The sequence below is a fragment of the Choristoneura fumiferana genome, chromosome 17, assembly GCF_025370935.1.
Source record: "Choristoneura fumiferana chromosome 17, NRCan_CFum_1, whole genome shotgun sequence".
In the NCBI taxonomy this organism is placed as follows: Eukaryota; Metazoa; Arthropoda; class Insecta; order Lepidoptera; family Tortricidae; genus Choristoneura; species Choristoneura fumiferana.
This window is the reverse complement of record NC_133488.1, coordinates 10,454,095-10,478,087: the sequence shown is the minus strand read 5'-3', so window position 1 is coordinate 10,478,087 and position 23,993 is coordinate 10,454,095. Positions and strand designations below refer to the sequence as shown.

The window sequence follows — 23,993 nt, the reverse complement described above, 5'->3', positions numbered from 1 at the left end:
TGAGAGGAGATATTGAAGTTTGTTGTTTCTTAGCAACAATAGACCTCTAAGATTTTGTTGATTCTGTCAAAAGTAAAAATATTAAAAACACGTATCTTGTCTCATATGTTTATTTGTACATTGTATGATTGTGTAATTTGCCTTAAAAGCTCATTTAACTAGGTACTTTCTGTAACTGCAACTACGACCTCCAATTAAAATTATAAATAATACATCCATAACATTCACAAAAGTTTTAATTGACAGTATACAAGAACAATTCATTACAATCTTCAACATCAAAAAATATCTCATTTTCCATCTGGCATGGCTTACAAATGCTAAGCCAATCTATAAACTCTTCAAATATATCCAGACCACTTAATGTGTCTGCTATGCTTCTGTTCAGAACAATGTAACTCCCTTTCCTTAGATGTTTTTTAAAATAGTACCATAAATTTCTGTGTTCCTCTGTTGTTACAAAAAAGTCTAGTACACTCATCAGGAAAACATCCGAGTTTCTGATAAGATCTTCTTTGTCTGCTACATCAGCATGTACAATCTTTATTCTATTAGGATCCATTGAGAATTGACCAATTATTTTCTCTTGAATTTCACAGCACTCCTTATTCATTTCAATACCAACTATACTAGTGGCATTGGTAAAATAGTAAGCCTGCATAAGAAGAAAAAGCGTGAAAAATTAGGTATAACAGTAAATTTTTCAATATGTGCCCACAAAAATTCAAAAGTCAAGTGAAAAGGCGACTAAGTGACCAAATCAAGTTATAAGATGGAGTTGAAAAACGCAGAAACTAAGTATTTTTTGTAAATCAATGCAAGTTGATCTATAATTTGTATATTTAAATGGGATCTTAAGTTATTGACGTCAACTAGCATTGATCTAAAGCAATTATGACAGTTTTCAACTCCATATCAAAACTTGATTTTGTCACTTAGCCTCCTGTTAGCTTGAGCATGGCAGTGTAAAAACTTACAGCATATAATACACCTCCAAATCTGGAACCTACATCCAGAAATTGCTTATCCTCCAAATCTTTTGGAAGTAGAACCTTGAAAACATACTGTAGTAGCTCTCTCGACATGGAATGTGTGATTAAAGTCAATTCCTATAATGTTTAAAAAAATTAGAAACACTCAAGTTGTACTCATGTTATTAAAATCAAGGTTTCTGAAGAATTCTGGTAAAATGGGAGCTCATTTTGTTTGGAACTAAAATTATGGGAACTTTGTACTATAGTAAAAAAAATACTATAAGTAGTTATGTTTTTAACTTGTTCTGCAACTAACAACTTTTTTTAGCTAATTTTGTTTTAATTTACATGCTAGAAAATGAATGAAACCAATGATAAAAAATTGGCAAACAAAAACCAATTAGTTACGCACATACAGTAGTGTGTGGGGGTTTTGGGGGTAAAATTTATGTAATGTAGGAACCAGCTGTTACTTTATGATAAATAGCAAAGATATAATTACTTTGACGTTTCTGGAATTGCATTCTAGGCAGTAATGTCTTGTAAGTTTCCCTTCTTTAACAAGATCTTCAACTTGTTCAGCATCATAAAGAAACTCATCAATATGACATGTGTTGATGCGGTTGCAATCTGCTTGATCACCAACTGTAGGATGAATTATTTTCTCAGAAGGCATCTCCCCATCAAATGGTACCATTTTCTTGATAACACTTCCAATCTTGAGTAACATTTTGTCAGATTTTATAATAGCTTTTTTCTTTTCCAAATCTGAAGTTAATAAAGTATTAGGAAATTATAAGGTTGTACTTAAAGCAAATAAATTAAAGAATATTTTATGAGTATTAACTTTTTACCTTGTTTGTACTGTTTACTGCAGATCCACTGTTCGATGGAGTCTAATTCAGTTTCATCAAGACCAACAAACAAGTCTAGAATACGACTTTTAGTGTTCGTGCCGTCCTCAGACATAATGCTTGAATCGAACAATAATTGCTGGAATAATATGAGACAAAATCACACAGCTAACCTAAAAACGTATAAACTCGTTATCCTCCAGGGTAAGTATGGCACAGGCTTATACTCTTTGGGCACAGGTATCAGTAGAAAGATAAGAAGGATTCTAACGTTGTCAATTATGACTATAGACCAAAATCGAATTCTAAAACAAAGGTTTTGCTCCAGAAAAGTAAGCACGGGCGATATATAAATAATACCGGGCCGGGTATAACAAATGAGATAACTTGCTTGAGTTTTGAGTTGCTTGACTGACAGCCAGAGGGTCTACTCTACTCAGAACTCCATAGTTCGAAAATCGAAATTCGTATCGTACCGTCCCCCTCGCTCTCGTATTATATAGTATAATTGTTAGAGGGACCGCACGGCACGAACTTCGAGTTTCGTAGTAGCCCTGCAGAGGGACCGAACGCAAGCCTTACACTACGAAGTGCAAAATTCGAACTTAGAGAATGAGAGGGACGGTACAATACAAACTTCGAATTTCGTGGTAGCCCCCCAGGACAGACGAGACGACTTTGCAGAACGCGGACCTCAAGCGGACCTTGACTGACTGACAGTTGACAATGTTGACTTGACACTAGACAGCAGTTTGTAGCAAAGGTTTGTAGCCTTAACATGATAAAACTTGCCACGTTTTGGCAGCCGCGAGCAGGTTTTCCGTGACCTCGAACACACTTTCTACTTAGATTTTCTTTTCATATAAGTTGCTAATGCTAAGATAAAAGAATATTAGCATTGTAAAATCCATTACAAATACTGAAAATTATAATTTTATCAACGGAATGCGACAGTTACCGAAATTTTTAAAAAGGTTTAAAACAGGAAAAACTATAAAAAGAGTTTGTTTAAACCGAGCTTTACTTTTTGTCATCTCGGACCAGTGATGCCAACTCAGTGGTTTACACAAGATCTGGTGGTATGTAATTTACCTTTTAGCGGACAAATTTTGGTTTTAGTGGCTAGTGGAATTTTTAAGTGCTTTTGGTTTCTTCAGTTAGTAGTAAGATACAAATTTAACCACTAGCACGATTTTCACATTTACTGGAGTTAACTTGACTGTTTACGTTACAAGAGCATTTTCATATGTGTATACTCCGTTTAATTTAAGGTTTGAATTAACGGTCAAATTGTAACACACGCCTACATGTACATTTATTAGCGGTGTTTATTACTTATGTTTTTATTACAGATGTCAAAACACTTTTAAATAGTCTCGCTGTTTCATTTAAAAACGTGTACTAATTTTACCGTTAAGTTTCAAATGTTAAAATAAATGGAGTATCTGGGTAACAGTCAGAACTAGGGAAGCCAATTTTTCTGAAGATTATTGTCTTTAGATTTTTTTATATTATTTTACAAGATTAAAATATTAATTATTAAGTACAACAATTGTTTTTCATTTTCAAAAAATATTTAGGCATTTATATTGGGTATTGATATCTATCCTGTCTGGTATATATTAGTGGTTTTCTAGTGGTTTCTGGTTTCAGGGATCGCCAAATTTAGTGGTTTCTGGTGGTTTAGGATAGGATACCTCAATTATATTGTATTCCGATCCAATTTATGAAAAGCGTAAACAAGGACACCATTAAAGGCAACACACACAGAGAGCGGGCGCGGTCGGGTCGTGTCCGCCGCGGGAGCCGCGCGGTTCGTTGTATTCACACAGAGCGCGGGTCGGACCCGCGACGGGCCCGCGGCGGCTATCAATGTTGCCAGTTTAGTGACTTTATCCCTAGAAGTGACGGCTTTTACTTAAATCTTAGCGACCAAACAAAAGTTTTGATTAAAAAAATGGGTTATCTGGCGACTTTTGGAGTACAAATGAAAACAGTTCTAGAACCAATAATAAGAATAAGAATAATTTTATTTTCTCAAACATGCTCGGAAATGTATGCGTTAATATCACGAAATAGAGACATGAAGTTTCTCATTTATGGCTCCCTACCACCTCCCTACATAACTTCTTGGCCTAGGCCATGAAGTATGTATGAAAATCCATTATTGTCCGCTGCTCTAACTTTTTAAATTTGCTTACTAACATTAAACTGACAAAAGAAAAATTACAAACAGCCAACCACCACTACTCTGTAAGCATTTGCGATACTGCGATGCGATGCGATGCGATACGATGCGACGGACGGACGGACGGACGGATGGATGGATGGATGGATGGATGGATGGACGGACGGACGGACGGACTGATGGACGGACGGACGGATGGACGAAAGGACGGACGGACGGACGGACGATGATGGATGGACGGACGGATGGATGGATGGACGGATGGATGGACGGACGGACGGACGGACTGATGGACGGACGGACGGATGGACGAAAGGACGGACGGACGGACGGACGGATGGATGGATGGACGGACGGATGGACGGATGGAAGGCCGGATGGATGGACGGACGGGTGGACGGACGGACTGATGGGTGGACGGACGGATGGATGGATGGATGGATGGATGGACGGACGGACGGACGGATGGACGAAAGGACGGACGGACGGACGGACGGACGGATGGATGGATGGACGGACGGATGGATGGACGGATGGAAGGCCGGATGGATGGACGGACGGGTGGACGGACGGACTGATGGGTGGACGGACGGATGGATGGATGGATGGATGGATGGATGGATGGATGGATGGACAGATGGATGGAAGGACGGATGGATGGACAGATGGATGGACGGACGGACGGACGGACGGACGGACGGATGGACGGAAGGACGGACGGACGGACGGACGGACGACGGACTGATGGACGGGACGACGGATGGACGGAAGGACGGACGACGGACGGACGGACTGATGGACGGACGGACGTATGTACGGAAGGACGGACGGACGGAGGACGGACGGATGGATGGATGGATGGATGGACGGACGGACGGATGGGTGGATGGACGGACGGACGGACTGATGGACGGACGGACGGATGGGTGGATGGACGGAAGGACGGACGGACGGACGGACGGACGGACGGACGGACGGATGGATGGATGGACGGTGGATGACGGATGGATGGACGGACGGACGGACGGACTGATGGACGGACGGACGGATGACGGAAAGACGACAGACGAACTGATGGACGGACGGACGGATGGACGGATGGACGGAAGGACGGAAGGACGGACGGACGGATGGATGGATGGATGGACGGATGGAAGGACGTATGGATGGACGGACGGACGGACGTGACTGATGGACGGACGGACGGATGGACGGAAGGACGGACAGACGGACGGACAGACGGACGATGGATGGATGGATGGATGATGAAATATTTCCTCACATTGTTTGAGAAAGCACTATACAAGCCTCGGCCAGAACAGGAATTGCTGGACTCGTTCTATCCGGCCTCGTCTACGACTCGGCCGTCTACCCCGAACTCGTCCATCAATCCCTTACTTCATGGCCTCTGCAGTAATGTACTATTTCTCAAACATGCTCGGAAATGTATGCGTTAATGTCACGAAATGGAGACATGAATATTCTCATTTATGGCTCCCTACCACCTCTCTACATAACTTCTTGGCCTAGGCCATGAAGTATGTATGAAAATCCATTATTGTCCGCTGCTCTAACTTTTTAATTTTACTTACTAACATTAAACTGACAAAGGAAAAATTACAAGCAATGCCAAGCGATGCCAAGCGATGCCAAGCGATGCCAAGCGATGCGAAGCGATGCGAAGCGATGCGATGCGATGCGAAGCGAAGCGATGCAATGCGAAGCGAAGCGATGCGATGCGATACGATGCGAAGCGATGCGAAGCGATGCGATGCGAAGAGATGCGATGCGAAGCGATGCGAAGCGATGCGATGCGAAGAGATGCGATGCGAAGCGATGCGAAGCGATGCGAGGCGATGCGAAGCGATGCGAGGCGATGCGAAGCGATGCGAGGCGATGCGAAGCGATGCGAGGCGATGCGAAGCGATGCGAGGCGATGCGAAGCGATGCGAAGCGATGCGAAGCGGTGCGAAGCGATGCGATGCGATACGAAGCGATGCAATGCGATGCGATGCGATACGATGCGATGCGATGCGATGCGATGCGAAGCGATGCGAAAGCGATGCGAAGCGATGCGAAGCGATGCGAAGCGATGCGAAGCAATGCGAAGCGATGCGAAGCGATGCGATGCGAAGCGACGATGGATGATGGATGGATGGATGGATGGATGAAATATTCCTCACATTGTTTGAGAAAAGCACTATACAAGCCTCGGCCAGAACAGGATTGCTGAACTCGTCCCTACTTCATGGCTTCAGGCAATTAATACAGTGCCGCGAGATATATGTGGTTAACAAAAAAGAAAACCGACTCCAAAAAATAAAAAATAATAACAATAAATGGAACCGACTACAAAACCCTTCAAAATATTTTCCTAGGTGTACCTACTAGCTCGAAGTCGGTGCCTCAGCACGAGCCAGCATAAATAATTGAAATAAAAAAACCGACACGCTCTTGGCGGTTCTTGTTTATTACTTCATCACGTCTAAACCACTGAACCGATTTAGATGAAATTTGGTATACATATAGTTGTAGTCACAGAGATGGATAGGATTTTGATATCCGGAAAAATTGTATAGTTTCTGCGGGATACATTGTATACCGAATTTCATCTAATCGGTTCAGCGATTTTGACGTTGATGATGATGGCTGATGAAGTAATAAAGAAACAGACTTACAAACTTTCGCATTCATAATATTAGTGGGATGGGATTAAAAGTAAGTATTTTTATATTATGTATGTTGTTCGACAGTCAACGTCATAAATAAGTGATCACTGTTTAGGTATAGTACCTTGTCGCTTTCAGTCGTTACACAATTTCGTATGGCTTATCAAAACATGACGTTAAAGGCCAAGGTACAAAAGTGATCACTTATTTATTACGTTGAATGTACCTACACGATATGTCATTAATTAATTATAATATTTATCTAATTAGTTATCAACTTTTTTTTTTTCACGTAACCCAACCTTCAGACCGCCAGTGCCCTGTCACTACCAGATTATGTATTGTTTCTTACACAATTTACATAAGTATTCCAAATTTCAAGTCAATCTGACTACTGGAAGTGGTCAAAATATACTTGCAGAATTTGACTACAGACGGACAGACAGACAACGGGACATGTGAAACTAATTAAAAGGTTGTAAAAAGTAGCCTTTATGTTATTCCAGCTATCTACGTACCAAATTTCATACACACACCCCCACACACACACACACACACAAACTTTCGCATTTATAATATTTACTTATATATAGTACTTGTCAATTTAATTAGCTGTACATGGCTGACAATTATATTTTTATTAGAAAGTTAACAGTGTGGATTTTACTTTATTATTTAAATTTATGTAATGGCACAGGGCGGACACGCCATACAAAATACGCGTTCTGGAATCTACATAGGCACGACGACGTCTGTACACGCGTCAATGTGTGCGTAAGACACACAGGGCTGACTATCGCAAAACCCTAGTACTATAGGGTATGTAGGTAAGGCTTAAATGTGTAAATAAATGTAATCGTTAATCATATATTTTTATTTAAACCTACTTAAAATGTGTCTGTCTATGTATTTAAGCATTATTATTTTACATTACAATAAATATATGACTACAAACTTGAACTAATTATTCGGTACCTAATTAGTTATTTCATGTCGTATTAATCGCGATACTTTTAGAAAGCATTATTATTAAGAAAAGGAAGTAGGCAGGGTAGGAACCTTAATTTCTCGCGCGCCCACTGACAAGTTGGCGCTTGCTCGCGGACTCACGGCCACCGAGCCGAGCAATGAACTCCTTTTCTTATCTTTGGCTGTTGACAAACACCCATACAATGCACAGTATATCACCATTTCGCAAAGTTATTGCTCCCGAACTTAGTGCCGTGCGACGGTGCGGCCGACATACATCGCGTTGCGCGCCCGACTGCTTTCCTACGGTTTTCCTACAATCTGCGCTTGAGGGGTGGGGTAACTCGAACCGGTGCGGGGCGGAGCGTGTCCATTCTGTATGCCAGTACTATTATATATTCTGTGGTAATGGTTAAGTTACAGAAATACGTTACTTTAACTTCCCTTAAAAAAGAGCCTGGGTGCCGGTAGCCCAGTAACACACTGTAGATAGGCAATGCTAATATATCAATACTGTGGAGTCAAAGTTATCGATACTATCAAAAATTCGATATATCGTTGCAACCCTACCTGTCAAAGGACGCCGCGTGCGAAGGTAAAGCCATAAATCGCACGCGGCATCCTTTGACAGAGGCGGCGCGTGTCAAAGCGGCGGCGCGATACAAACACCGGCCATTTGCCGCTCGGCACGGCTGCCAAATTAGGGTTTTCCCCTCAAATTTAGGGGTAAATAACTGGGATGGGGTATTTTTAAGGATTGTTGGGAAGTTTTGCTTTTTATATTTATTTTGTATTTCTTATATTTCACATTATTTCTTGATAAAAAAAATAAAAATACAAAATTATTGGGCCTGGGGTAACGATCTAGCCAGTCAAATTTGATGACTCAGCATGACCCAGCAGGATCGTGAGGTAGACGACTATTGTTCCATACCTGCTGGCTCGTGCTGAGTCACCGACTTCGAGCTTTCAAGGGTTTTGCGGTCGGTTCCATTTTTTGTTATTTTTTTTGGAGTCGGTTTTACTTTCTTCTTAAAAAAATATTTTTATACGTATTAACCTGTTGAACCTAATAAGATTTTGCATTACCTGCAGCAACGCATGCTAAAATGTGGTATAGTAGTTAGGTTATATTAACATATATATGTTTTATCCAATATAGCTTCCATTGAAAATAGCCTAGTGTGTATTTCTTTTCAGTCTGTTCCATATGGGTATCAAATGAAAGGGCTCGAAAACTAGAATCTTCACACGAAAAAAAATCAAATCCAATTTCGCTGCCATCACAAAAGCAAATGTAATCGTCTGGACCATAGTTCAAAAACGGAACCCGTATAGTTTCGCCATGTCTGTCTGTCTGTCCGTCCGCGGCTTTGCTCAGGGACTATCAATGCTAGAAAGCTGTAATTTTGCACGGATATATAATGAAAACTATCCCGACAAAATGATACTTGTACAATGAAAATTAAAAAAAAAAAAAAAACATTTTGTGGGTACCTCCCATAGGCGTAAAGTAGAGATTTTTTGTATGTAAGTAGGCCGGTGGGTGGAAAATAAAAAAAAAAATCTGGATGGTAAGTATATCAAACTTACAATCCTGCCTGATGTCATTATACGACATGTTGCTGTGTGTGTAATCATTCACTTCATTCTTGTGGCACTACCTATACTAACATGTTTTAGGGGATTTCCAATTAATTATAGCAATTTTAGGGGTTTTAACTTAAGTTTTAGGGATAAATATTTTTGAGAGTTGGTAACTCTGCGCTCGGCCCGCGCGCTGTTTGTGACGACGGGCGACGGGCGCGGGCCCGCGCACGACCCGCGCCCGCGCCCGCGTTCTGTGTGAAGGCTTCCATATACCGCCATGCAAATACGCCCGTCGCGGGCCCGCGCACGACCCGCGCCCGCTCTCTGTGTGTGTTGCCCTTAACCCGACGAGACAATTTAGTGATGTGAAAACCTAGAACCCATTGCAATATGATTATTCTGTTCTGTAAATCGATTATTTATTAATTAAATAGATCAACGTATTTTTGTCTATTTTATATTCTTTAAGACTATTTAGTCTTTGGAATTAAATCAAGTATTGTATTAGATTAAATTAAAGTATTGTATTAGCTTAATATAATATATAAAGTATTGTATTAGGTTATTGTATTAGTAAGGAATTAAATTAAGTATTCAATTATAAAAGCAGTATTTTTTTTTATGTTAAGGAAAGTAAATAAAAATCACTTATTCATCCGCGCATTAATCGATTTTTAAAATGTCTAATTTTCCACCATTACGCTTGTTTATGCTACTACAGATTATACATATAAACGTTTCAATCAAAAAATAACGTCAGATTTTGACGAAGATTTTTCAAATTCAAATGAAAAACAAATATTGAAATCAAGTGAATTTTGGTGAAAAAAGTGATTAGACATCCAGTTAAAAGACGAATGTGTTATTGTTTCGATCCAGTGGGTGTTTATATAAGAATTTTGATGAAATCGGTTTGTTTTGTTTACACTTTTCATAAATTAGATAGGCATAATGTATAGTGGATTCAGGATTCGTTAAAATAAAGTTGGCAACACTGTCTCAACACTGTCGGTCGGACTCGGACGGAGTGCCTGTCAAAACAAAATAAACATCGCTTTGCTTCACTCGAATCTCGCTCGGTTTCGTATCAGATGAAGCATGTTGCTTGTGGGGAATTAAATTATTTTAGTTTTGAATTAATTACTTCAGTGATTTTATTAATTTATTATAGTTACTTTCCGCAATGCCGATATACAGTTGTTTAATTAGGAGTACCTAGTTCCTGTTGTGGTTTTACAGATATTGTTTCAGTGCTTGTTTCGTTAGTTTTTTGAAGCCTTGAAGTTCTTCAAGGAAACTAGCAGACCGAGAATTTAATAGTTTTTCCATGATTCACTTATTTGAAATGTCGAAACAACAATCTATTGTGAATGGGCTTTAAAACTGGCACGGAATTAATGTGGAAACCTCAGTGAATCAATCTTGTGTAACTTTTATTCCAAGCAAATAGTCGCCAGCAAAATGAGTGAATGCAGGCCTTTTAGTAAAACTATTGGGGTGTGGATGTCAGATAAAAAAAGCCAAAAATTAAATTGGAAAGAATTGATTTGTGTGTCAAATTCTCATGGGTACAGGATAGTTAAGGTAAGTTTGTAGTAGAGATGGGTAAATCCGGATCTGAAGATTCAAAAGAGTCAGATCCTCAAGCGGATCCGAATCCCTTAATGACTCCTTTCAAATCTTATTGACTCCGGAGTTACTAACTCCGACTGGATCGAGCGGCTCGCCTCGCTCGTGATTGCCGTCACTCTCACTCACACTGACTCGCTCCGTCCGCCTGCTTTCGCTCTCGCTCGGCTCGGATCGGATCGGCAGGGCTACTACGAAACTCGAAGTTCGTATCGTACCGTCACTCTCGCTCTCGTATTAAATAGTATAAATGTCAGAGGGAACGCACAACACGAACTTCGATTTTGGAGTTTCGTAGTAGCCCTGCGGATCGGATCTTGGACTTGGATCTTATTATCTATGTTTGGTTGGTCGGTTCGGTTCGTAGTAGCCCTGCGGATCGGATCTTGGACTTGGATCTTATTATCTATGTTTGGTTGGTCGATTCGGTTCGGTACTCGGACTTGGAATAACGAACGAATCTTTTTCTCTCTCACGAATCTGTACTTCAGTTCAGTCAGCGGTTGGGGCACCGCAGTACCGTACCGACACCAACCAACCGAACCGAGCCGGGGCGGATCGGCCATAGATAAATTAATAATCGCTCGAAAGAACCGGAGTCAATAAAGGAGTCGGATTCAATAAGAGGATTCGGTACCGACACCGGAGCTGGATCTAGTGAGTCAGATCACTTCGCGGAGTTGAGATTACCCATGTCTAGTTTGTAGTGCACATTATATTTTCAATTAAACTTTGTTTCTAGTAAAATATTCTGTTATTTTCATCTTCTATAGATACTGATACAATCAAGGATAGAATCCTTTTTTGTTGATGATTTTTGTTTCATTAACTTTAGAGAAACATTTGCTCCAACAGTGAGTACCTCTTATAGTGAAGAATATTTATGCTGAGTATGATATCGCCACCCAAAAAACTAAAACTAGACAAGGTGTTAATTAAATAACTGAAAACCTCACACCCCAAAAATATTTTTTCATTTTAAGTTAGTTGATTGCATTTATTTTTGAATACCTTCATTATTCTAAAAGATATTTGTGTGTTTTGCTAAATCATTTTTTTTTTAAATAGCCTATAAGGGTGAAGACCATAAAGTTACACACTGTTAAAGCTGCGTGAGCAGGTAATGATAATTTCCACTAACTTTTTCCATTGTGACACGAAAATCCCTACTAATATTATAAATGCGAAAGTAACTCTGTCTGTCTGTCTGTCTGTCTGTTACCCTTTCACGTCGAAACCACTGAACCGATTTTGATAAAATTTGGTATATAGGTAGTTTGAACCCCAAGGATCAACATAGGATACCTTTTATTCCGGTAGAGGGCGCCACCGCGCGATAACCTAGATCCGCGCAGACGTAGTCGCGGGCATAAGCTAGTTAATCATACATTTGTATGGATAATTTTTGTAACTACCTGCTCGTTAGCAGGCAGCTTTAACGGTGTGCAACTTTTTGGTCCTCACCTATAATGTGTGTCCCACTGCTGGGCAAAGGCCTCCCTTCTTGATATCCACATCTCCATATCCAGAGCTACATCTATTCATCTCATACATTTATTTCACTCTTAAATTTATGTCGTTTTTAGAAGAAAATCACACATTGACAGCAAAACGGCCAGTATTAAATTATCTAAATAGTATGCAACCTCTAAAATATTCAATTGGCGCCTGTTGCAGTTGTAACTTTTAGACTGGGCACAGTAAAAAAGGGATTTAAAAACACAAACACAACCTAATTTAAAACATAGTGTTATCGATTCTGAGCAAACTACTTTCTGGTTTTCAGTTATTTAGTTAACACCTTGTGACCAAATAAAAAAAAGACCTATTTATGTGGTTGTGAAATAGAAAGAAATAAAAAAATTGTTTGATCTTTCTAAACTACAAAACTCATGCATATTTTCTATTTAAGTTGTTTATGCTTCATAGTAGCAACTTATGTCTCAGGCCTATGTGCAACAGTGGATGTCCCATGGCTGATATACATAGATGATGATGATGATGATGATGATGATGATGATGATGATGATGATGATGATGATGAGTCGAGGCTTTCGAGTCATCTAATGAATATAGGGGCTTGCCAATGTGAGTCACAAAAATAATACAATTAGCTGGTCAGTGACAAACTGGTTTCTAACAAGATCCAAGGATTCTAATAAGGAAAACCTCTTATTGGGCCTACTAATGCTGAGATGCTGACCTTTAGCAATGTCTAATGTAATAATTATATTACATTACCTAATCCCTAAAAACCCACACTATGTAAAAGTACAGTCAAAGTCATAAATATTATGTATGTTACCAATACAAGGCGTCAAAAATATTCTGTGTTTAAAGTTGTTATAAAGTTTGTGTTTAAATGTATGTAATTTGACATATTATTATATTTGAGCTGTATAGATATTTATGTCCTTGACTGTACATACTGAAATCCAACTGAATATCTGATGATACCATCTTTTTAAAGAGACATAGATGTTAAACTTGTATTCCTTGGTGTGTCAGTTTTAAAAGTGATTTGTATGTTAATCTGATAAACTCCATTTATCAACAGTTAGATTTAGAGAGGCCTCTAGAAGAGCAGGGCGAGATTGATGTATTCCTTCACAAATTGACAGATGTGATAGCTGCTGCTGACGTCGGAGACCCTAAGGTAAGATAATTAAATTAATAAAAAAAATATATTAATGTTAATGACAAACTGCATTGTAATGCCCATTCGACTTTATTAGTTTAAAAACACTTAGTGGTCAAAATAAGTGATTAAAAAAACATTTTCATTGTCATTAACCTTTATTTTTTTAGGCTTCAAGAATCATTAGCAACGTAGAGCAGTACTTGTCGAACCATCCAAATATTGCAGTAATTGACCCACTAGACAATGTGAGGATTCTTTTGAATAGGTAAGTTATTATTCTACTAATATTAAATACGAAAGTTTGTGAGTATGTGCGTGTGTGTTTGTTACTATATTTCACGGTAAAACGCCTGGACGAATTTCGATGTGAAATTTAGTACGTATTTGACAGGATGTTTGAAATAACACTCAGCTCACAGGCTACTTTTATCCCAAAAATTTCATTGAGTTGGGATAAAATCCCAAAAATAGCTGGATTTAAAAACAACCGCTAGATTAAAAAAAAACTTGAAGTTATGGAAAGACACATATTTTTTTTAATGAAGAATTGGGAATGTTTCTTTTCTTCGTTTAAATCAATAGTGCTCGTGATTCTGAGTAAGGAGAATCCAGGAATCCCATATGATTACCCAATACTGAAAAAAAATGTTGAGCCATTAAAAGTAAAAATGCCCCTATGCAACGTTAATGAAATCCATGATATAATTTTTTTGGGAATTCCCGCGGAAATTCAATTCAAATGCTAGGTTTAATTATTTACGTGTGCGAAATCCCGGTAAAGTCTAGTTATAACACTTTTAATTTTACGTACCTACGTGTAATATTAAAAAAATAATAAACTGCATCAATTTACATATTTTAAACTTTAAAGTATGAAATTGAATGGACATTTATTCTCTAGGTACTCCTCAGTACTTTCGATTATAAATAAAATTAAGGGTCTTTGCACATCACGTTTTTTAAACGCGACGTCGACGCACGTTTGGTTCGATACAAACGCGATACGCACGCGAGTTGTATGGCTGCTCCATGAAAAAAAAACCGTTGTCAACGTGCGTTTCTAAAATGCTATTTTTGTATTTGATTTGTTTTGTGTGACTTTCCGTAATTTCACTCTCCTGTGGCCCGGCGGAAGACCAGTGCTGGTTTTCAACCAGCGATATGCTGAGCCGGGACCTTTTTATAGCGGCAACATTTCTTATTGTTATTTTTACTAATTATGTGTCATTGCTGTTATAAATAAATTATTTTCTTTCTTTCTTTAAAACGTGTATGGCAATAAAAAAAATGCGGTGTGCAAAAACTCCGACAATAATTAAAACGCTTTTGCAGGTACAATTACTATTCAATACTACAAAACGAACCTACATTTAGTAGACATGGAATCTTCACACCAGCATTTGCAGAGTTCACAACATGCAACGCACAAGAGAATTTAGAAATTATGAGGCAGAGGGGCGTGAGGTTTCCTATAATTTGCAAGCCAACTGTAGCCCATGGATCCAAATCGGCGCACGAAATGATCTTAGTCTTCAATGAGAGAGATTTGAATGTGTGCAGACCACCTTGTGTTGTCCAGAGCTTCGTCAACCATAACGCTGTGCTACATAAAGTCTTTATTATAGGAAATAGGTTAGTGAACTGGATTTTATTTAGTTGTAGTAGAAATGTAAGAGATTTGTTTATTATCATTATCAGCTACAAATCTTTAAATTAATTCACACTTCATTAGGTCGGCCTATAGACGTCTTACAGCATCCCCTCAAATTGAGGAGAGGGCTTCGGCCGTAGTTTCCACGTGCGTTCCCAGTGCGGATTGGGCACTTCACACATATCATTGAAATTCTTGGCGGGTGTGTGGAGTTCCCAAATCATGTTTAATTTCGAACGCACGAACCCCTGACAATACAATACAGTACAATAACTCTTTATTGCAGTACAGAAAACAGATAACCTTCTACTTGAAAGAACATATATAGGTCACTAGGCTATCAGGCTATCACGATTCGTTTGTTAAATATACAGCGTTTTTTTGTCGTCATTACTGTTTCGGCAAGTATTTTTGAAATATGCTCAGGGTTAAATGTTTATGAAAACTAAAGACAATACAGATGCTAAACCTATATAGCGTGATCAATCATGCAACTTGTCCTTCCGTTGTGCTTATAAACGCGAGTTGGTAATAACGTTGCGCTGCGACCGGCCGTCGTCCTCACAGGGACCAGTCTGAAAACCAGCGCCGGGTAATCAAGCCCAGCATATGCTGAGATTGTGGGGACCCATTGTCCCAATTTTTTATTTTTCTCTCACATTTTTTTTTTGTCAATGTGTAATTTTATGTAATTTTAAGTTGTGGCAATAAAGGTTTTTTTTTTAATTTAGTTTAACCGTCCGGTCAAAACGCTTGAACAATCACTCCGTTACTTTAATTTACACTTACTAGGCAGTAATATTTATCCTTTTGTAATTTCCAGGTATCACATTTGCGAAAGACCAAGTTTGAAGAATTTTACCGCATCTGAAGACCTGGAACCAATATTTTACAGCACAGGAGAAGTGTGTAAAGCAGATAGCCAATCAACACTATCCATTTTAGACCCCCATGATGAAACAGATTTACAAATGACTTTAAAAGAAGAGAATATAAAACAAATTATTCGGGTGTTGAGAAAAGAAATTGGTCTGATCTTAGCTGGGTTCGATGTTGTAATTGACAACCTCACAGGCCGACATGCAGTTATAGATATAAATGTATATCCTAGTTATGAAAATTTTCCAAACTTTTTTGAAAATCTACTAAACTGTATTGATGAGACTGTAAATAGGACTATAGTGATTAGTGGTGATAATGGAGATTGTCAAGACCATCATTCCGTTAGTCAAAGATTAAACGGGCTGATAAATGTCGCATTTAGTGCTAGTAAGTTGGGAGTAACAGGCATGAATATAAATTAGTTATTGTTGTGATTAGATTATAACACCAGATCACTAAAAGGTGTGAAGTTTAAAGAAGTGATTTCAATAAAAGACTAATACGTGACATTGTATACGTCGCCTCATCAGTAGGCACATGCACAGTCGAAGACGCATTTAAATTGACCATTTGGACTCTGAAAATATCTCATTGTGTATAACTGGTCCATTTTTATGTACCATGTTCAATTCCTTGATTAATTGGATGCGTTTTCGTTTATCAAATTGTGTCAAATATGCAAGTAATCAATACAATACAATACAATAACTATTGCACACCAACACAATCAATCAATCAATTTATTTGGCTCAGGCCTGAAATGTCGTTTTCCTAAAATGTACAATTTTCAAAACGTCTGCGTTTTCACAATGTTAGCAGTTAGCACCTCTATTTTGTCAGCTTTCTCAAAATGTCTGCTATTTAAAATGTGTACAATCTCAGGAAGTCGTCTATTCATAATGTTTACATACCTATAATATTTACCATAATTTCTGCTTTCCCGTTATGTTCACTTTTTAAATAGGCTATAGTCTTGTTATGTTTGTTTTCCATAATGTCTGCTTTGTTTTCAAATCAATGTTCTAAATGTAAAAGGTTTAATTGCTTGCATACTTACTCTTCGATAACATAAATATCTATACCTAATATAAAATTACTGCTTTAGAACAATAGTAGATTGATAACCAAGGGTGGAAAGTGACTCATTTCACCCGAGATATTTCTAGAGAATCCGAGAATTTACTTATATCCAACCTCCAACGGTACCTTTTCGACCTGGCCACTTGCCACGGCCGACTGTAAAAAAAATCGAGTTGGTCACGACCAAGGAGCTTATATACAAAACTGGAGGTTGAACGCCGAACGAAGAAGTTTGACCTTTATTACTTATTTATATATTCCATCTCTTTCTTTCACATTTCACGATTGACCTAACTAAAGAAAGAGATGGAATATGTTCGTGATGTAAAAAAGATCAAATTTCTTGTTTCAAACGGATGTTCGACATTCAACCTCCAGTGTTGTATATAAGCTCCTTGGTCACGACGTGCATCTAGATGGCCATGCCGAAACGTGAAAAAAAAGTGTCATTGACGTAACTCAATTATCTTCGACTCCGTGGCTAATCGAAAAATAAAAATTACTTTCCACCCCAGAGATGAAAACGCAATTTTCCACCCGGCTATCTACCCATGAAAATTAAACTTTCCGAACAGGAGAGATGAAAAATATTTTTTTGTTCTCAACCGGTTTCGTACCCGAACGAAGAGATTTTCGTAGTTTAGTTTTTTACTAAAATCAATGCTAATAAATGCGAAAGTAACTCAGTCTGGCTGTCTGTTACTCTTTCACGGCTAAACCGTTGAACCGATTTAGATGAAATTTGAAGACCATGATTGGAGACATTTTGGGAATAAGACTTCTGGAATGCCAACGTTATAAGAAGGCGGATATTTTGAGGTTGCAGACATTTTGAGAATAAGCACTTTCTGAAAAGCGAACATTATACAAAAACTGTCATTCTTGAGACAAGCAATTTTAAATAGCTGACATTTTGAGAAGCTGACATTATGCAAAAGACGTGTTGACATTCTGAAAAGCAGACATTTTGCGAAAAATACATTTTAGGAAAACGGATATTTCAGGCCTGAGCCATTTATTTATGTAAGTATGTTTATTACAAAAAAATATATATAAGTAGATAGATAATGTCAAAGACTTGTCTCTATTGTTTGTAAGAGACTATAAAAACTTAGAACTCAAAAGATTGGAAACAATAGCTTTAAATCTATGCCAAACCCTCAGTTATGACTCAAGTTCTTCTTTCTATTACTGCATTCATAATTATACAAACGTTTCCAATTCCAATCAGTGCCTAGAAAAAAATAACCAGAGATTCATAAATAAAGTAACGGGTCTCCCACGTATTAATGATAGAGGTACCTACGACAGACATGTTCCGAACCAATCCGTGGTTCCTTTTCAAGGTGAGCTCGAACGGGAAGCCAACAGCGTGTCGTGATTTAGATTCAGAGATTGATTGTATATTGAATTGATTATAATAAGACTGAAAATGCATGTTGATTATTAAATTAGATATGATTTGCTTCAAATATATGCCAGTGGCATTGTATGAAATAAATGTTATTTAAGGTTATCCACAAAATATGACTGCCATCAACGTAAATGCGATTCCATGTATATGAAACTACAGAACGTTTATAAGAAATATTATTATGAATGTTTATTGAACTAAAATTTTCATGAATAATAAGTATGATTAAAATTTTGAAAGAAATAATTTAAAATAAGTATTTGACTACCTAATTGCATTTGACTTGTATGTGCTGTAAAAACTTACAAATCATTTATTTCGGATAACTTTGGATTTTGGTTTTGTGATTACACCCATTACATATTACAATATAGAAATCCAAAGACATGAATTAAAAATAATGCATCAAAAGTAAACTTTAAAAATTATTCGTTATAATGTAGCCTTCTAATTTTACTACGTATGTACATATTCATCTATTATAATATAAATTAATAATGTCTATAATAAAATGGAATTGAATTAAGAAAGCCTTCTAGCAAAGTGTCTAATCTTAATCTTTTTGATGATTTACATTCTTTTATTATTAATTTATTACTCTATGTATATCTAATTCATTAAGTAGCAAAATTTCAATACTGCACATTGCCGGCTCTACCCCTTGATCAAGGTTATCTAAGATCAAGGTAGAGCGAGATTATCTACACCACTTCTGCGTCTCTAAAACGCTGCCATCTAAATTTTATTTTGCTACTTGCTCTACCTCGGGCCGGCACATACTGAACTCTACATATTGTAGTCTTGTATTGTCTGAATTCTACTTGAATAATAACCGATGTCCCTGCTCATAAATAATAGTTAAAGGTTAGTGAAATATATTTCAAAAATATGTGGCAAAGCTGTTGATCCGAATATATCTTATCTTTATTTACTATGTCTGGATAATTGGCGTAAATAATATACTTACATTAATGCAGTAGAATAAACTATGTACTTATGTAGGTTTTAATATTTCTTATGTACCTATAGTGTTCCATATAAATATCTAAAATCTCGAATATGTTCTTTAGACGTTACAACATTTTTCTTTTGTATGTCATTTACAGTGTGTTTAATTGGTTTTCAGCGCGGGACGCATTTTTTTCCCGTAAAATAAATAAGGTCGTAACTTCAAAATAGACCTAATTACACTGTGATAAAGAGTATGTGTTTGCTAAAGCGTTGCATTGTTTAGTACTAAGGTATAACAAATTCAGCTATTCCGAAAATGTATTATTAACTTATAGGTATGCGAATATTTATAAAGGAAAATATATGCTATTACTAGTGTTAATAACATAGGTGGAAGTATACTAATGTAGGTAGCTGTTATACAGGGTGTTAAAAAAATCATGTACTGTACTGTACTTAACCCATATTAGGGTTACTGATTACTAATACGATACAAGTGGAAAAACATTCAAATTCGAAAAATAAAGTTTTGTATGAAAGTTGAGTCACAAGATGAATTTGAATGTTTTTCCACTTGTATCGTATTAGTAGTAATCAGTAGCCCTAATATGGGTTACAGTATAGTACAGGATTGTTTTTAACACCCGTATGTAACTATGTTGAGAGTATCTAAAGTGAAAATTCATGTTTATTTTAAAAATCAATTAATTTATTTGCTTTAACGACAATTATAGTAAACTTCAGTGAACTGTTTTTTCTTCTTTTCTCTTTTTATTTAACTTGCAATGTTCATAATGTAAGCAAGTGTGCACTAACTAGTATGTACGTAGTACGTAAGTAAATAGGTACATATGTACTAGTATTTAGGTACGTGAGTTGTCTTCAAATCTTGCAAGTAGAATTTCACTCATGTACATGACTTGTAGCTTAGATACAAGCAAGTATGGTCAATAAAAAGTAACGTCAGCAAAAAACTTATACTTATCAATTTTTTTTTAAACAAAAAATGGTACCGACTTCAAAAACTTTAAAAATAATTTTCTACTAGTTTGAAGTCGGTGCCTCAGCACGAGCCAGCAGGAGTGGAACTATAGTCGTCTACCTCACCTACATATTATAATATTGGGCTTCAATTACTCTTTCTGGCTCGTCTGAGGCATCGACTTCAAACTAGTAAAAAATTATTTTCAAGGTTTTTGAAGTCTGTTCCATTTTCTGAAAAAAAATATATGTTTTTTATGGTTTTTAGTGATTTGTAGACAAAGCGCATCTCACAACGATTCCAATAATCTCAAACACTATTATTATTATTATTTTATAACAGAGTATCGGTACCTACGGTCTTCTTTGTCTGGCCCAGTTTACCAAATGATACTTTCTGAATGAAAATACTTGGTGTTAAAAATACCAAAATCGCGGTGTCACACAAAAGGTGTGCTTTAAAAATTCGAAGTTTGCCCTCGATTTCTCTAAGATCCAATCATCAGATCCTGACTTGGTGTCAATGGGACTACCTTGGAAGTATGTCCTTTAGAACAAAAAAATAATTTTGAAGTTCGCCCCACAATTGGCGGAGTTATCGCGTAGATACCAAACACACAAAAAAAAAGTCCTCCTATTTTGAAGTCGGGAGTAAACTAGCGACTCGCCCTGGTTAAACACGGGTCCGATTTTGAAAAATTACTGGCCAAGTGCGAGTCGGACTCTCGCACGAAGGGTTCGAAACCTTAATGGTACGGATCCGTATCATCCGTACCATTATCAATACAACATTAGACATTAGGAAAAAACGGCAAAAAATTACGTTTGTTGCATGGGAGCCCTTTAAATATTTATTTTATTTTAATTACCTATTTATTTTTAAAGTGAATGTACAACTAAATATTCTGTGAATATTTCAAGCGCCTACCGATTCTCGTAATTAATATCGAACAAAAAACGGCAAAAAAATCACGTTTGTTGCATGGGAGCCCCACTTAAATATTTATTTTATTCTGTTTTTGTATTTGTTGTTATAGCAGCAACAGAAATAGGTACATCATCTGTGAAAATTTCAACTGTCTAGCTATCACGGTTCATGAGATACAGCCTGGTGACAGATAGACAAAGGGACAGTGGAGTCTGTCCCCTTTTTAGGGTTCCGTAGTCTACTTCGCCATGTCTGTCCGTTTGTCTGTCCGCGGCTAAGCTCAGAGACCGTTAGTACTAGAAAGCTGTAATTTGGCATGAATATACCAATAACATATCAGTCACACCGACAAAGTGGTAAAATAAAAAAACATTTTTTTTGGGTAAGTATCTCATATAGACGTAAAATCATTGGGGGGTTGCTAACACGATTTTTCTATTCAGTGATCTGTTTGCGAAATATTTTAAACTTTAAAGTGCAAACTTTCATTAAAATCGAGCGTCCCCCCCTCTAAAATCTAAACTGTTGAGTGGAAAAATTTGGAAAAAATCAGAATGGTAGTGAATATATTAAATTCACAAGGAAAAAAATTATAGCGGTTAAGATTGCTTGAGAATTATTAGTAGTTTAAGATTAAATAGCAGCCTAAGGTATAAAACATACCTAAACTAGGATGATTCCGTAACAATACGAATTTCTTACAAAAATATTACTTGATTTTGTCGTAATTGCTACGGAACCCTATCTTGGGTATGTCCGACACGCTCTTGGCAGGTTTCTACACTTTGCGTACGGAACCCTAAAAAGGCTCTAATCGACTCGAATCGAATCGACTTCACAGTTTCCAGCTTCCTTTATCCAGAACGTGAATCAGGGCCGCGTTGCTTGTCGTACCTATATAAAATTTCGACTAAAAATTATCTAACTGATATTGGAAATCCCGTTTAAATCCGTTGCGTAAAAAATCTAAGCATAGAGACGGTAGGAGGCAACTTGGTTTTATACTATATAGAGATCATATGTAAAGATTCCTTAATGTATTAATTTAATTACCAATACAATACAATACAAGATCTTTATTGTACACCAGACATTAGTAAGCGATACAGAAAACAAATTATTAAAATTACAAGGTGAGCAATAGGCGGCCTTATCGCTTAAGAGCGATCTCTTCCAGGCAACCTTTTTTACAGAAAGAGAAGGACTAGTTTACAAAGGTGGTGCATCAAAAGTAGATCAGAAAAGTAAAACGTAACAGCAATACATCTACGAATACATACATAATTATATCGTACATTAATATACGTCCAAAATAAATATAGGTAGTGAGTATAACGCAACAAATAAATATAAATAAATTATAATAAGGCTAATAATTACAAGATGACAGATAGTGTCCTTAAGCATAGATTTAAATAGTGACAAAGACATTTGCGCGTCGTAAGTCAAATCGGTAAGGAGTTCCACAACCGAATAGCCTGGACAGTATAAGATATACATAGAATTGGAGTTAGATAGGGCACGGAAAGGAGAAAGTCTTGAGAGCATCGAATAGAAGTTACGTAGCTAAATCGCTCTTTGAGGTAGCGAGGAGTTGCAGGGTTAAAAGAGAATGCCGTAAAGAAGGTGGAGAATGTGAGAGTTACGGCGAAAGCGGATTGGAGCCACTTGAGCTGTGATCGAAAATTAGAGACATGATCGAACTTACGTAGACAAATATAAACCGAATGCATAGATTTTTGAATTCGCTCAAGTTTGTTAAGCTGCTCTTCTAAGAGATCGGGATAACAAATGTCAGCATAGTCAAATAGGGTGCAGTAAAGTTTGAGCAGCGCAACCTTGTAGCAAAAGGTAGGAAATTCTGAAGCCGTCTTTAAGATCCCACCGCAGCAACACCTTTCTGCTCACCTCGCACACTATAGGAGACCATGAGAGTGCCGGTCGAAATAACACCCAGGCTCTTGACCTGATGTGCAAACGGTATTAGTACTCCGTCAAAAGCACCGGTGGCAGAGACGCAAAATCGACTCTTGGGACAAGTCTCGAGCTACCAATACAATGACCTGGGTCTTTGTCGGATTGACAATCAGGCCAAATCGTTTGGCCTCCATTTTAAAATCTTTTTTAGATCCAAGTTTACAGACTCGATAAACAACGGAAGATCGCCAGCACGCCCTGAGAATAGATTTGTAGGTCATCAGCATAAAGGTTATACGAAGAGAGAAGATTATGAGAAATAGAATCTATAAAAATAGAGATAATAATGAGATAACACTCCACCTTGTGGTACACCAGCAAGAGTGTTGCACCAAGAAGATCTAGAATCTTCCACCTTTATTCTTTGCCGGACGACCCACTAGTAACTACGGAACCATTCAATAAACCGCAGGAGATAGTTTAGAGAGAGCGTAAAATTTCAAGCATATATCGAAATCAACAGTGTTGAAGCATTGCTGAAATCCAAAAGAGTTAAAACAGTAAGCTTTCTAATTATCCTACCATTCGAATGTCATCGGTGATCTTCGCGAGTGCGGTTGCCGTGCTATGACAGACGGAAACCGGACTGAAAAGGATTGAGGAGGTCGTTTCTGG

The 23,993-nt window shown here is 37.6% G+C and overlaps 2 protein-coding genes across 5 annotated transcripts; one reads left to right on the top strand and one right to left on the bottom strand.

Moving 5' to 3' along the window:
* Positions 1 to 218: 218 nt before the first annotated feature.
* Positions 219 to 2,553, bottom strand: LOC141436702 (uncharacterized). Of its 4 annotated transcripts, none has more exons than XM_074099723.1 (5): positions 2,466 to 2,553; positions 1,829 to 1,967; positions 1,477 to 1,742; positions 978 to 1,109; positions 219 to 655 (listed from the first exon to the last, which is right to left on the bottom strand). In XM_074099723.1, exons 2-5 carry the CDS (start codon positions 1,941 to 1,943, stop codon positions 236 to 238), a joined length of 933 nt encoding a protein of 310 aa, XP_073955824.1. In that variant the 5' UTR covers positions 1,944 to 1,967; positions 2,466 to 2,553; the 3' UTR covers positions 219 to 235. The 4 variants fall into 4 exon arrangements, with proteins under 4 accessions (XP_073955824.1, XP_073955823.1, XP_073955822.1 ...); XM_074099722.1 differs by having other exon boundaries at positions 1,829 to 2,001; positions 2,466 to 2,532; XM_074099721.1 differs by lacking the exon at positions 2,466 to 2,553 and adding an exon at positions 2,220 to 2,452 and having other exon boundaries at positions 1,829 to 2,001.
* A 7,714-nt stretch (positions 2,554 to 10,267) lies between these two features.
* Positions 10,268 to 17,032, top strand: LOC141436830 (inositol-tetrakisphosphate 1-kinase-like). The gene is made up of 5 exons (XM_074099908.1): positions 10,268 to 10,828; positions 13,431 to 13,529; positions 13,682 to 13,779; positions 14,847 to 15,146; positions 15,989 to 17,032. The coding sequence occupies exons 1-5, from the start codon at positions 10,706 to 10,708 to the stop codon at positions 16,467 to 16,469; spliced, it is 1,101 nt and encodes a 366-aa protein (XP_073956009.1). The 5' UTR covers positions 10,268 to 10,705; the 3' UTR covers positions 16,470 to 17,032.
* Positions 17,033 to 23,993: the final 6,961 nt, after the last annotated feature.

Coding starts and splice junctions, on each gene's coding strand:
- LOC141436702 (XM_074099723.1), bottom strand. CDS start 1,943: ATGTCTGAGGACGGCACGAACACTAAAAGTCGTATTCTAGACTTGTTT. Junction 1,110..1,476: donor GCAATTCCAGAAACGTCAAA/GTAATTATATCT, acceptor TAAACATTATAG/GAATTGACTTTAATCACACA. Junction 656..977: donor TTGGAGGTGTATTATATGCT/GTAAGTTTTTAC, acceptor CTTCTTATGCAG/GCTTACTATTTTACCAATGC.
- LOC141436830 (XM_074099908.1), top strand. CDS start 10,706: ATGAGTGAATGCAGGCCTTTTAGTAAAACTATTGGGGTGTGGATGTCA. Junction 10,829..13,430: donor ATGGGTACAGGATAGTTAAG/GTAAGTTTGTAG, acceptor ATTTATCAACAG/TTAGATTTAGAGAGGCCTCT. Junction 13,780..14,846: donor GTGAGGATTCTTTTGAATAG/GTAAGTTATTAT, acceptor ACGCTTTTGCAG/GTACAATTACTATTCAATAC.